At 44.0% G+C, this 12,828-nt stretch overlaps 1 protein-coding gene across 1 annotated transcript; it reads left to right on the forward strand.

Annotated features, from left to right (window-relative positions):
• The first annotated feature begins 56 nt into the window (after positions 1-56).
• RTCB (RNA 2',3'-cyclic phosphate and 5'-OH ligase) lies at positions 57-9,958 on the forward strand. Its single transcript, XM_027715085.2, has 12 exons — positions 57-198; positions 295-373; positions 832-899; positions 2,583-2,682; positions 3,186-3,342; positions 3,942-4,098; positions 5,204-5,363; positions 5,652-5,827; positions 6,290-6,478; positions 6,898-7,008; positions 7,699-7,818; positions 8,879-9,958. The coding sequence occupies exons 1-12, from the start codon at positions 106-108 to the stop codon at positions 8,984-8,986; spliced, it is 1,518 nt and encodes a 505-aa protein (XP_027570886.1). The 5' UTR covers positions 57-105; the 3' UTR covers positions 8,987-9,958.
• The last annotated feature ends 2,870 nt before the right edge of the window (positions 9,959-12,828 follow it).

Raw genomic sequence — 12,828 nt, forward strand, 5'->3', positions numbered from 1 at the left:
GTTTGAGCCTCGGCGGCTTCTGTTCGCCGCTGCCGTCGCGGCTGAGGCGGCGGGGCCGCGTCAGTTCCTGCCGCCGCGCCGGTGCCGCCATCGGGAGCCGCCGCCATGAGCCGCAGCTACAACGATGAGCTGCAGTACCTGGACAAGATCGACAAGAACTGCTGGCGGATCAAGAAGGGCTTCGTGCCCAACATGCGTGTGCGTGGGAGGGGGCTGGGTGCCCGGGGCAGGGGTCGGGGAAGGGGAGCGGGGCAGGGGCAGCGGCAGCCCGGCGGCTGACGGCTCTCCCCGCAGGTGGAGGGTGTTTTCTACGTGAACGACCCGCTGGAGAAGCTGATGTTCGAGGAGCTGCGCAACGCCTGCCGCGGAGGAGGTGGGTCCGGTAGGGCCCCCTGATCCGGGAGGGTGACAGAATCAATTAGGTTGGAAAAGACCTCCGGGATCATCCAGGCCAGCCTATGACCGAACGCCACCATGTCCACTAGACCATGGCACTGCAGCCCAGGGCTGTGCTGTGTAGGGCTGAAGTGCAGGGATGGGTCCAGATCTGACAGCTGGGCTGGTGGTGACACATTGCTGTTGTTAGTGCAGACTGCACTCCATCGGTACAAACACAGCACGGGTTGGGCTTTGGTGTAATAAGTACCTCGTTTAATGAAACTGCAGATTGTGCATGTCACTGGGTGCTCTACACCAGATAAGAAGCCTTGTTGGTGGCTGACTTTTAAATTGCCAGTGTTTTGAACAGTTTGTTTAGAAAGCACTTCACTGTGATTATCATGGTAAGTTATCAGATTGTTTAACTTTTTTCTTTTTTTTTCTCTTTTTCAGGTGCAGGTGGCTTCTTGCCTGCTATGAAACAGATTGGGAACGTGGCTGCATTACCTGGTATTGTTCACGTGAGTAACTGCTCTGAAAATTTGCTCTTTTTCTCTTCCTATTTGCCCGAAGTCATTGCTTTTCAAATGGGAACTGTTTTCAGAAGATATATGGACGAAAGTTCTTTTCAAGGCAGTTTGCGTGTTAAGAACCTGTCTCTGAGTAAACTGCTTGCAAGGGCAGGCTGCAAGACTAAGTTGTCAGAAAGGGAAGCATCCACTTACTTCATTACTTGTCTTTTAACATGAAGCTTTTTTAGCATTGGTTTATGCTATTTCCTTTTGCTTGAGCCACATTTCCATCAGTGTCCATATTGACTGCTTGTTGGTTTTCAATTGCCTCTGCTGACCTGGAATGCATGGAGGAGTGAGAAGAGAGCAGGAGGTGATACTGTTTGTATTATTGTTGCTGACCTAATGTGGGTAGCGAGTCCTCCCATGCACTCAACACTCCTTTCCCTTGCCCCATGCCTTTTTGGAAGCAAAGTGTCAGATCTGATAATGCAGGAGGAAAATACTAGGCTGTGACTCTTTTCAGGAAGTGTTAAGTATGATGTGGAAATGATCTCTTTCACACTCAATATTGCAAATATTAATAAGTAACAAATAACAGAATTGTTTTAACAGTCTTTCTTGGTCACTTGGCAGACGTTTTGAATTTATGGCTGCAGTAAAGGGCAGACCATTATGCTGTTAAAATGCCTTAGTGGGCAGCCAAAAGGGAGTAAGGTAGAATAGTAACAACCTGTTAAATAGGAACTCCGTCTGGTAGTTTGTAGGAGAGATGCTACAATCATCTGTGTATTCAAATCTTCACTTTTTATTTCCAAGCCAAGAGACTTACTGGTGATGGCAAGGGGAGGCAGAAGAAGCACAAAATCCCATTGAAAAGTACTGTTCTTTTTAATGTGTGGTAGCAGTTTAACACACATCGAAAAGTTACAATTTCTAACAGCTTTCTGGGTGTCTGAGGCTTTTTTTGTTTGCTTAAATAGACTGCAGAGTGCTGTTTGTGATGTCCTAATCTAAATTTAAAATGCCACAGCTCCTGTCTTGTCCTATCCCATCAGGATCTCACTCAAAAGGTGATTTTTTTCCTCCCTACAGGGTGCAGTCTTTGGTCAGGGTTGATGACACACATAAGGAGAGAAAATGCTGACTTTTATTTATTTCATAGCACTGAACTCTTCCCTTGTTATGTTTACAGTATTTAAATATTGCAGATGTCTCTAGATGAAATTTGGTAAAAATAACTTATCTTCACTCTTATGTCTCTGCTCTGTGCTGCTCAAAAGCTATTGCCTGCCTGAGTTTTGAATGCAAGGACTCTTGAGTACAAGAAAAGGCCAGATTAGAATTCAGTTTGAGATCACAGTTCCTACATTTAGGTACTTAAGCTCTTCCCAAATTTTTTTGAGATCTGGCCAATAGAGTCAAGAGGGCTTCTCAGCTGACTAGCCACAGGTGTTTGCTTCAGAGTGAGATCTGCTCTCTGCTTTCTTTGAGTGTCTGCCCTGTAAGTGCAGGAGTTCAGATACTCACCTGAGTTGTTGTGTTCACTCCATCTACATCTGAAGATCCATTCTCTTTTTGGTATATTTGTTTTCAAATGTGACAACTCTTGCCACAAGGCAAAGCATAACCAAGGTAACTCTGCAGCACTGAGTTTCATAAAACTTTAAAATTGCCTTCATTCCCTTTCAGAGATCAATAGGCCTTCCAGATGTCCATTCTGGCTATGGGTTTGCCATCGGCAACATGGCTGCCTTTGATATGAGTGATCCAGAAGCAGTGGTTTCACCAGGTGAGGATGACTGACTTAACCTGCTCTGAGAAGTTTTAGGATGGCATAAAAATACTTTTTCAAAATAGCAGGACTTTCTAGTACTTCATGTACAGAACTAAAGCTAAAATATGAGAATTATAGGGGCTTAAGAGGTGCTTAATTCTTGCACTCAGAATCTTTATTCTTTATGGAGCGGGCGGTTGCACTGAGAACGTCTAAACAGTACAGGGAGAATTGCCCTTGCATTTGAGGCTTGGACTCGTGATATCCCTTTCTGCTTTCTCTGGGCAGTATATTTTATATTTGTGTCTACTTTTTGTCTACTTGTTGGAGTAACTTCATAAAGAGAGAGCTGTGTACTTGTACAGCTATGTCTTGAAATCTGAGGCTTTATGTCAATCTGTTAAAATGAAGCCTAATGCAGTTCTGCCTTTTTTTTCCCCAGTATTGTTTCAGAAAGAAGGTGTGAGATCACAGTATTCAGTACATGTTCCCTGTCATGGCTTTTTCTACACTTCTAGGTGGTGTAGGATTTGACATCAACTGTGGTGTCCGCTTGCTGCGTACAAATTTGGACGAAAGTGATGTGCAGCCTGTGAAAGAGCAGCTTGCCCAGGCTATGTTTGACCACATTCCTGTTGGTGTTGGCTCCAAAGGTGTCATCCCCATGAATGCCAAGTAAGAGAATGACTTTGTGCACACATCACCAGAGGGGACATGTCTGTCTGTTTGTTTTGATGAAAGATTCATCAGTGGGAGACTTTTAAAAAAGAAAGAGTAATTCTAAAAATCTTTCCATTCTTTCTACGTATGGCTTTACCAGGACCAACATAATCATCAATGCACAAAGTCAGCTCGCTCTTCCCCCATTTAAACCCCTGAACTAACTAAAAGTTCTTGAAAGGTTCTCATTTCTTCTGACAGAAAACTTCCATGAGCATAAAGGTTTTTTTTTGAAAGGGATGAGAGAGAAAATAGGATATTCCCCACACAACAAAGAGGAAAAAGTTAATATATTTATAGAGCTTGATTTTCATGAAACACCAAGAAGTTGAACTGGTTGTTAGGAGAGCTAGGGGCTGATCATAACATCACAGAATAATTTAGGTTGGATGGGATCTCTTGAGGTTGTCTCGTCTGACGCCTTGCATGAAGGAGGGCTAACTCTGAAGGTGAGTCTAACAACAAAGTTATGTCAAGTTGCTCAGGGCTGCATCCAGTGGAGTTTTGAGTATATTCACAGATAACCATCTTATGTAGGTGTTTGATAATTGCAGGGATTTGGAAGAGGCACTAGAGATGGGTGTGGACTGGTCTCTCCGGGAGGGCTATGCCTGGGCAGAGGACAAGGAGCACTGTGAGGAATATGGAAGAATGCTGCAGGCTGATCCCAACAAAGTCTCCTCAAGAGCAAAGAAGAGGGGTCTGCCTCAGGTAATGTTATGTTTCAGGAGGGCTGTGAATGCTCCCAGGGTTCAAATGAAAAGGTTAGAGAGTAGTTCTCTGATTTTGTGTCTTTTCTTGAAACTGTCCAGCATTTCTGGGCAGGGGGAGAGGTGAGATGGTGAGGCCAGTTCTGAATAATTCTTGACAGAACTGTAACAGAGGGAAATAATACTGGGCCTGCCCAAGGTCCCCTGGGCCATCAGTTTTTCATCTCAGTTTTACATGTGGTAATGACATTTATGTTGGGTGGCATTTCCCCATCCAGATGCAGTTTTGTTTTGAAGAGGCAGGCAAGTTAATGTGCAACTTCTGTCCTTGTTTGTTCAGCAAATGTATAGCAGGTCAAGAAAAGATATAATAAATGGAACTAGGTCATAACTGAATTACAGTTAAAGAGTTGGATTTCATTTTTACATATAATACTTCATTGCTCTGCGTGGAACAATTTGAGATGGCTCTAGTAATGATACATTTCTAAAGCCTTCTTGTGTATGACTTCTTGAGTTTTATTGATTGGAGTGCTGCGAGGTTATAACATTTTAACCTCAAAGTAATGTTATGTCCTCAGTTTTCACATTTGCTTTGGAAATAAGTGATCATCTGTTACGGAGTTGAAAAAATTTGGGCTTGGAAATGGAATAGCTTGCTTTAATCTACTGAAAGGTTCCAAGTACATAATTAACAGGATGTTGTATCTTCTTTGTGGAGTTATAACCAAGTATAAGACAATATATGTCTGCCTTGCCTATACAAACTGGAGATGAATTCTCAATACTCTATACTCTTCCTGTTTTTCAACTAGGCTTAAGTAAGTTGACAGCACAGTCTGTGGATCCTGGTCCTTTTGCTTAATCACAGTCTTGTTCCAACACGAAAGGTAGTCATAAATCTAAACAAAGAGGACAGTGATTATGCTACTGTGTTCTACTTCCTTTCAGTTTATATGGGGATGTTTTTTCCCTCGAAAAAGATTTTCTAAACCCAAAACCTTGCTGTAGCAATTTGTGCTTTTGCCCCTGTTCCCCTACCTTTCCCTTGTGCTCCCAGAGGCTGCTTTGCCTGCACTGCCTGATCAGTGTGTTGTGCTTGGCAGCTGGGGACCCTGGGAGCTGGAAATCATTACGCTGAGATCCAGGTTGTGGATGACATCTACAATGAATATGCTGCCAAGAAGATGGGCATTGACCACAAAGGGCAGGTGTGCGTGATGATCCACAGTGGAAGCAGAGGTCTGGGCCACCAGGTTGCCACAGGTATGATCTGACTGGTGTAGGTACCTGGAGTGAGGCAAACTCCAACACCAAAGAGCATTTCTTACAGTGTAATTGCCAGGTACATTCTGAATTGCCTGGACAGGTGTTGTCCATTTGCAAACAATTGATAACATTCTGCCACAGGTTTGCTTTTGCCTTTGAGAAGAAGCTGTAGGTTTAACCATTGGACAAATCAGTTTTAGAATGTAAATTATAGATACCCATGTGAATCTCACAGATTGAAACAAAATTAAGAAGTCACTTAGATTTACTGTGTTTATTTCCCAGATGCACTCGTGGCTATGGAAAAAGCAATGAAACGGGACAAAATCATAGTGAATGATCGCCAGCTGGCGTGTGCCAGGATTGCCTCTGCTGAGGGACAGGATTACTTGAAGGGAATGGCAGCTGCTGGGAACTATGCGTGGGTTAACCGCTCTTCTATGACCTTTCTAACAAGACAGGTACGAGCAGAGTTGTCTCTGATGTAAATACACAGCTGCTTTATCCCAGACATATCCCAGAACACAGAGTAGCTGCAGTATTTAGCTTGATTTTCATTTTATGCTTCTTAAACTGTTTTTTTCTGGAGAGACTTGCACAAAGCTGTAGTCATGACAATCCATCTAAAATCTTTCAACATCACTAGATTGTTCTTGCAGAAGACATTTAAGCAATATTTTTGAAAATGCCTTGAACTACAAGAAGAGGATACAATGAAATTTTTTACACTGCTAAAGCCAACTTTTCAGAGTTGCAAGAATTTGTCTAGTTGATTTCTGACTGAATTTCAGCATTAAGCTGTGAGTGGGCAGAGGAACAATCGAGACTGTCCGATTCTGTCACGCTCAGCACTGTTGTGTTCAGTTCCATTGAGGCTGAATTATGATCTCCTTGTATTTTGTATCTTGATTTGCTCTCTTCAGGCCTTTGCCAAAGTCTTCAACACAACCCCAGATGACCTTGATATGCATGTTATCTATGATGTGTCTCACAACATTGCCAAAGTGGAGCAACATGTAGTGGATGGAAAAGAGCGGACTCTGCTGGTGCACAGAAAAGGATCAACCAGGGCCTTCCCTCCTCACCATCCTCTTATTGCTGTTGATTATCAAGTAAGTTTATCTTTTGGAGAAGGAAATTGAAGAGAATTCTGGATTAATCAAACAACAGATATCTAAGCGTGTGAGTTCCTTTTTTAAGGTAATAGCACTGGAACCGAGCAGGATGGCAGTGTTCTGCTTGTCTGTGTGTTAGATCTTTGGGACACTGAGCTCCCACTTCTGCTCCACCCACAGTGGCTGAAAGATCATAGAAGGAAAGAAGTCCTTCATACCTAGGGCAGGATTCAGTGGTTTGCCTTGTCTGTCTGTTGGACACAAGTCTTTTGATTTGCTGTTCTGTGTCCTTCAGTGCAGGCATCTCCTGAGGGAATGTGAACCTGACCTCCTTTTTTGGAGATATGGTTCCTCTTAGACTTCTGTTATGAGGTTTTTTCAGCTTTCTCTCATGAATGAATACTTTGCATCCACAGCTGACAGGACAGCCTGTGTTGATCGGCGGGACTATGGGCACCTGTAGCTATGTCCTTACTGGCACAGAGCAAGGCATGACTGAGACCTTCGGAACTACCTGTCATGGAGCTGTAAGTCAAGAAGTTGTATCAGAAGGGGGTTGGAATGGGACTGTCATCCAGAGAACAAGGTTATTCAAGGGTCATCCAGTGTGTGTGGTTCATCCATTGGTCATACAACTAGAGAGTAGCCTTGTCAAGGTAATCCCTGCCCAGGAGGACTACAAACTAGAAGTCCTTTTTGTCCCTTACTGAGTGGTTTTGACTACTTCTGCAGAAAATCTAGGGGATACTGCTTTATGCAAGGCAGATGTTTGGATGAAGATGTGGAGAATGAGCTCCTTTTGCCAAATTCTGATATCTCTGAGCTAACAAGAGGGGTTAACTGTGCTGAGGCTGTCCATAAAAAACTCAGTTGTTAGAAGAAGGTATTTCCTCCCCTGTTACTCGTAGTGTGAGACAATGAGTGAGGAAGAGAAGTATCTTCCAGTAAAACTCAGACTCCTGAACACTATCTGGTTTGGATAAAAAGGTATTTGCAGACTAGTATGTTATACACATGGAACATTCCTAGCCATCATACCAGAGGTATAATTTTGCAGGAGCCCATCACCTAAAGTCTAAATTCATTTCCTGTATTGTGGCTTACTGTGGTCCGTGCTCTCAGCCTTACTTATAATGTAGTAATGTTTTTCTTTAGTAAGAAAGAGGGCTTTTTTCCAGACTGCTACAAAAACTATGACTAACAAAACTGCTTTCTAGGGTCGTGCACTGTCTCGAGCCAAATCTCGACGTAACTTGGACTTCCAGGATGTGTTGGACAAGCTGGCTGACATGGGCATTGCCATCCGTGTTGCTTCTCCCAAACTGGTCATGGAAGAAGTGAGTTTAATACTTAATTATCTGAGAGGGAAAAGGAGGGTCATGCTCTTTGGCTGAATGACATTCCCTGACCTGATTTTTTGCAGTGCTAAGTGATTGCTAGTACTCTAAATATACAGGTTTTGCAATTTCTGATAGAGCTGTCACATTTTTTTGAAAATAATGGGAGGTCTTCCCTGTCCTGAACTCATGCTAAGAAGGGAGATGCCTGACTGACAGGTTTTGGGGTGGGGGGATAGAGGTCTATGTTTTTTCCTCTTCTGCCTGGTGATAGGGATAATTGCTATCAACTCTGAGGTCTGTATGAGCATCTACAAAAGTAGTTATGTTTTATGGGTTCTCTTCTTGAATGCTGATCTCCCTGCTTTAAATTTACTTTACACTGCAGCTTTCATGTAGATTATTAGCAATTTGAGAGATCCACCTCTTTTAAGATGAATTCCTGTATTTGCTCAAGAAGAAGAGAACTACGAAGGGCTAGAAAACTTTGAATATTTTCACTTTCAGTTCCTCTGCACTAACATGATAGAATATCTTTTCTGTTCACAACCTCACTTATAGAAGGGTGTTAATCATTTGGAGCTATGCTGTTATGAGTGTTGGTGTTATATGAACATGTTGATCATGTTAAAGTCTCTGTTTAGGAGCAGCTTCCTTGTCAGAATGTAGGAGGGGGAAGCTCTAGAGTTCAACCCTGACTGTTGTCACTAAGGGACAGGGAAGATAAATTTTAATGTAAGGAAGAAGTTAGTTACTTCCTGCTAGATAATGAGGGATGGCATTCTCACATGCTGGGGGACTGGATTATCTGAAAAGCTGAACCAAAAGAGCTACTGTTTTATCTGATAGATGGTGAGACCTTATTTGGAAAGCTAAGAGTCTCAGATTTCTTTAATATCTAAGGTGGCCAGATTCTCTATATGTTCACCTCCTTCTACATCCTCTATTCATATGATTGTTTTTGTGAAGAGGGGATTTCAAAAACCTATATCTAGTCTTCCTGTGACTTTGGGTTCTTTATAGTTTTGTCTTAATTTTTTTTTCCCTCTTTCCCCTCCAGGCACCAGAGTCTTACAAGAACGTGACTGATGTGGTTAACACATGCCATGAAGCTGGCATCAGCAAGAAAGCCATTAAACTGAGACCTATTGCTGTTATAAAAGGCTAGGAACTGACAGGGCAGCAGAAGCACACCAGTGTCTCCAGGCCTTACACAAAACTGACTAGAACCATCATCTTCCCACACCTCTTGGACTCTGTAGGATGCTCAAAGATCACATTCCTGTTCTGGAAACAACAGTTGAGGATACACCTATTTTTAGCCACTCCTAGGTATAATTAATGCCCCCCTTCCTCCTTGTTATATGGCGTTCTTTTCTTGTGAGGAAAGGGCAAAGAAATAAGTAAGTCCTGGTTTTATATGCAGTCCTTCCCCTATTTGCCTGGTGATGGCTCAGGCAGGACTTCAGGCTTGCCTGAGTTGTCACTAATTGCTGTGCTGCAAGACCAGTGAAGATGGTGTAAGAACCAGACCTTGCCATGTCCACACCTGAGTGCCTGGAGCTCTTTCTGCATATGGAAGTACTCTGATAGACAGGGCATAGCACTTCTGGGCAGGGAGAATTGCCCTGTTTGCAGATACCTTTATGCATAGTCTATATTGTTGCATGTTTTGTGGCCATTGGATAAGGAATCTGGAGTGGGGAATGGTTTCCCTCTTTGTTAGAGAGGGACTAGCTAGGCTTGAGGCACAGTCTTACCCCAGCCTCTCCTATTTAACTCAGCACCTGATGTACTTGGCTCAGGACAAGTAGGTGTTCCACAGTCTTTTGGAAAAGCTAGTAGGACTGAGTATGTTGCCTTGAGAGGTTTTGTTTGCCCAGTAAAAGTTGTAATTTAACAACTTAGAGATATGCTAATCCCAACACTTTGCAAAGCTCTAGGCATGTAAAAGTTGGGTAATGCTGCTTGCTGTGTCCTGCAGCTCTGATTTAAGGGAGCCCAATTGCAGGGTCAGGCCCAATACAATGTGACTTATGATGCTTCTTTTACATTCATTAGACAAGATTGGGGGGGAAGCTGACCATCCTCACTGGATCATGTTGGGGATTACAAATAAAATGGGAAGATGGACACGGCAGTGTATCTGTGTCATGTTTATTCTCTGGCTGAAATGTCTGTTTTCTGCTTTTAAGCACATAGACAAGCTTGAAACCCGTTGCATTTTGGGACTTCAGATGATGGGTCTTGCAAAGGAGTGTGCAGATGGCAGAACTTCTTGCAGGGTACAAGGAAGGGCACTGTGGTGCTGTTTTCTCAACTTGGCTGTGACAGGAGTGTGACAGCTACAACTTGTCTTTCTCAGGCCTGCTGAGCCACCTCGCTGGACAGGGGATGGTGCTGCCTGTAAACCTCTGTGTCGGCACAAGAGGGCGGCTGGAGGGAAATAAAACCCCAAAGCAAGAGTGGAGCCCTGCCAAGGAGTCATGTAAAGGGAGCAGATTGTGATTGATGGGCTCGAGTGCCTTTTGATGAAACATCCCTTTAAGTTTAGGATCTTAGGAAGCGTTAATGGCATTTCACTGTCATAATCACTTTGTTCTTACTGGTTTCTGCGTTTGTGTAGGTTCAGAAGCAGCACATGCACTTATAGTCACTGCTGTGAGTTCTCGTAGGTTTGGCCTTACAGACAGTTTCTTGTTTTCCTCTGATCTCTCCAGTGGAACGGTTCCAGATCGCCATTTCAGTGGTCTGAGACACACTTGCTGTATTTAAAACAAAAATTTCACCTAGAAATGTAAATGGCCTCCAGTGACTGAAAGACAAATTGTTGGTCTCAAATCTTCTGCAGAAGTGTATGTCCCATGCAGAAGTTTGTCTATAAATATTTCGGCCACTCTGATATTGAATGTAAGGGAAAGTTTAAAAACTTTAAAAAATTGACATTTAAAAATAAGAAGCATTTCACACACATAGTTCTCCTTTCAACTTTCACTTACCCTTGCCATTAAGAGACAAAGTTTTTTACAAGCAGAAATCATGAGTACCGTGGAGGTGCTGTCATGTGGATGTATGCCTTAAGTCCTCTTAAGTGCTTATGCATTAGCATTCAAGACTGGAAGAAGTGCTGTTAATTTTGGTTTCTTGCAGCAAAGCTACCACTAGTTTTGGTAATTATACATTGTGCTGTATGGAGTAGAGTGGTGGTTTTCTAACCACCTAAAAAAGTAAAGAAAAATCCTGGTTCTTTGTTTGAACTTGGATTTTTTTCCTAATTCAAGTCTGTCTGTCTGCTTCAAATAGGGCTGCCCACTAATTTTTTTTTTATTCTGCATTTTAAAAAATAAATTATAAAAAGTGTTAGCAGCACACAGTATTAGAATTCCTGTGCTGAAATTCCTGTGCAGGTGGTCTGCAGGAGCATTCTGGGAACCAAAGAACCAATGTGGTCATCAAAGCATCTCTGCTTCCATGGAAGGTTGCTGAGAACTTGGAAACATCTGTTAATGTATGATATGTTTTCCTCCCCAAAAGACTGAAAAGGCTTTGGTGAATGATGGTTAGGGTCTTTTTTCCTTGGGATACCACAGACCAGAGATCTGGTCTACGTCACACCCCTGGAGCTGCTGCATGCCTCTGTCTAACCACAGGCACTGACCTATTCCCTCTCTAAGTGTAGTTGATTCAGTTGTCTGTATCCTGCAGCAGGTGGTTTGTTGGCCTTGAGGCTTGCACGGAGTGTCCGCATTAAGTCTGCCTCCAGCCAGCAAAAAAAACAAAACAAAACAAAACAGTCTTGGGGTGCAGGCTTGTTTTTAGTGAGAACAAGTAGCTCACTGCATTCATCTTACTCTCTGCTTGACAACAAGATGGTTTAACTTACAGCTTGGAATTGCCAAAACAGAACTACTGCCTCTGGGAAGTCGAAGGTATCATCTCTGGTGGTGGTTTCTGTGGCACCCTCCTCTCTGTGCTCCCAGACCTGGCTGCAGGGCCTGGTGCTGGGCGAGCACTTCTGTTGCCAGGAACTGACTGTTCAGGTGTCCTTAGGTGTCATTCCCATCATGGTCAGCACAGCGTTAAAGAGTGAACTGAAAAGCACTTTAGGGTTTTGTTGCTCTTGGGCAGCTCTTTCAGAAAGCTCTCTAAATGCACGCCCGTGCTGGGGTGCTGCAATCCGCCCCGGGGCTGTGTGAGACCCCCAGGAAGGCAGTTCCTCCCAGCACTGTTGCAAATGGCAGCACCTGTGTTTCATTTGCCATAACACTGCAGAGCTGGGGTGCGGCTGAGGGCCGCCTTCAGGTCTTTGACTTGCTTACATTTTATGCACTCCAGGTGCCTGACCCCCCTAACTCCAAGGGAAACCAGGACCCAGCTAGGTAAGTGTCTGCTGTGCTGCCTGCTGTGGTATATTTGCACATCCCACTGGTAGGGAGCCTGGTGCCCAACCTGTATCACACTTACCACTATCAGAAGTCTCTTGGGATTTCTTTTCCCTCTGCTCTTATCTTTCCTCTCCCTGCTTTAAACGCAGCTCCGCACACAGCGCTTCCTCCTACGCCGGTGGTCCCGGGCTGGTGTTCTGGCCCAGAAGGAACAAGTGATCTCTGACATATCTCTGGCACGGGCACCTCCACTCTCTTTGTTCCTCTCAAACATAAACATACTTAACTGGCCTCTTCTCTTCTCCCTCCGCCCCCCAGTCTTCAAAGTGATCAGACAAAGCAATATCCCTCCTGCAGCATGTGCCAACACGCTCCCTGCTTGCAGAAAGAAGCTTCAGTGAAGCAGCAGGCCCTGCCTGTACCTGGCAGTTGCTTTGCTCTCGAGCCCTGTCCTGCCCCGAGGGGTTTTGATCACCAGCACTTCTGTTTTTCTGCCTGGAAAGGTGGCAGTGGGAGGTGTACGGGAGAAAAGCAGGAGCTCTGCAGGTTCCCAGCCTGGGGAGATACTGGGCGCAGGTGCTTTATCCCCTGCACGGTGGGAGGGAGGGGAAGATTGTAACCTCCT

The sequence above is a fragment of the Pipra filicauda genome, unplaced genomic scaffold, assembly GCF_003945595.2.
Source record: "Pipra filicauda isolate LSUMZ 115617 unplaced genomic scaffold, ASM394559v2 scaffold201_size1378038_pilon, whole genome shotgun sequence".
In the NCBI taxonomy this organism is placed as follows: domain Eukaryota; kingdom Metazoa; phylum Chordata; class Aves; order Passeriformes; family Pipridae; genus Pipra; species Pipra filicauda.

Excerpts from the sequence above, each read along its gene's own strand:
- RTCB (XM_027715085.2), top strand. The coding sequence starts at position 106 with ATGAGCCGCAGCTACAACGATGAGCTGCAGTACCTGGACAAGATCGAC. Across the intron at positions 5,828-6,289 it reads TGACCTTTCTAACAAGACAG|GCCTTTGCCAAAGTCTTCAA; the intron begins GTACGAGCAGAG and ends TGCTCTCTTCAG. Across the intron at positions 6,479-6,897 it reads TTATTGCTGTTGATTATCAA|CTGACAGGACAGCCTGTGTT; the intron begins GTAAGTTTATCT and ends TTGCATCCACAG.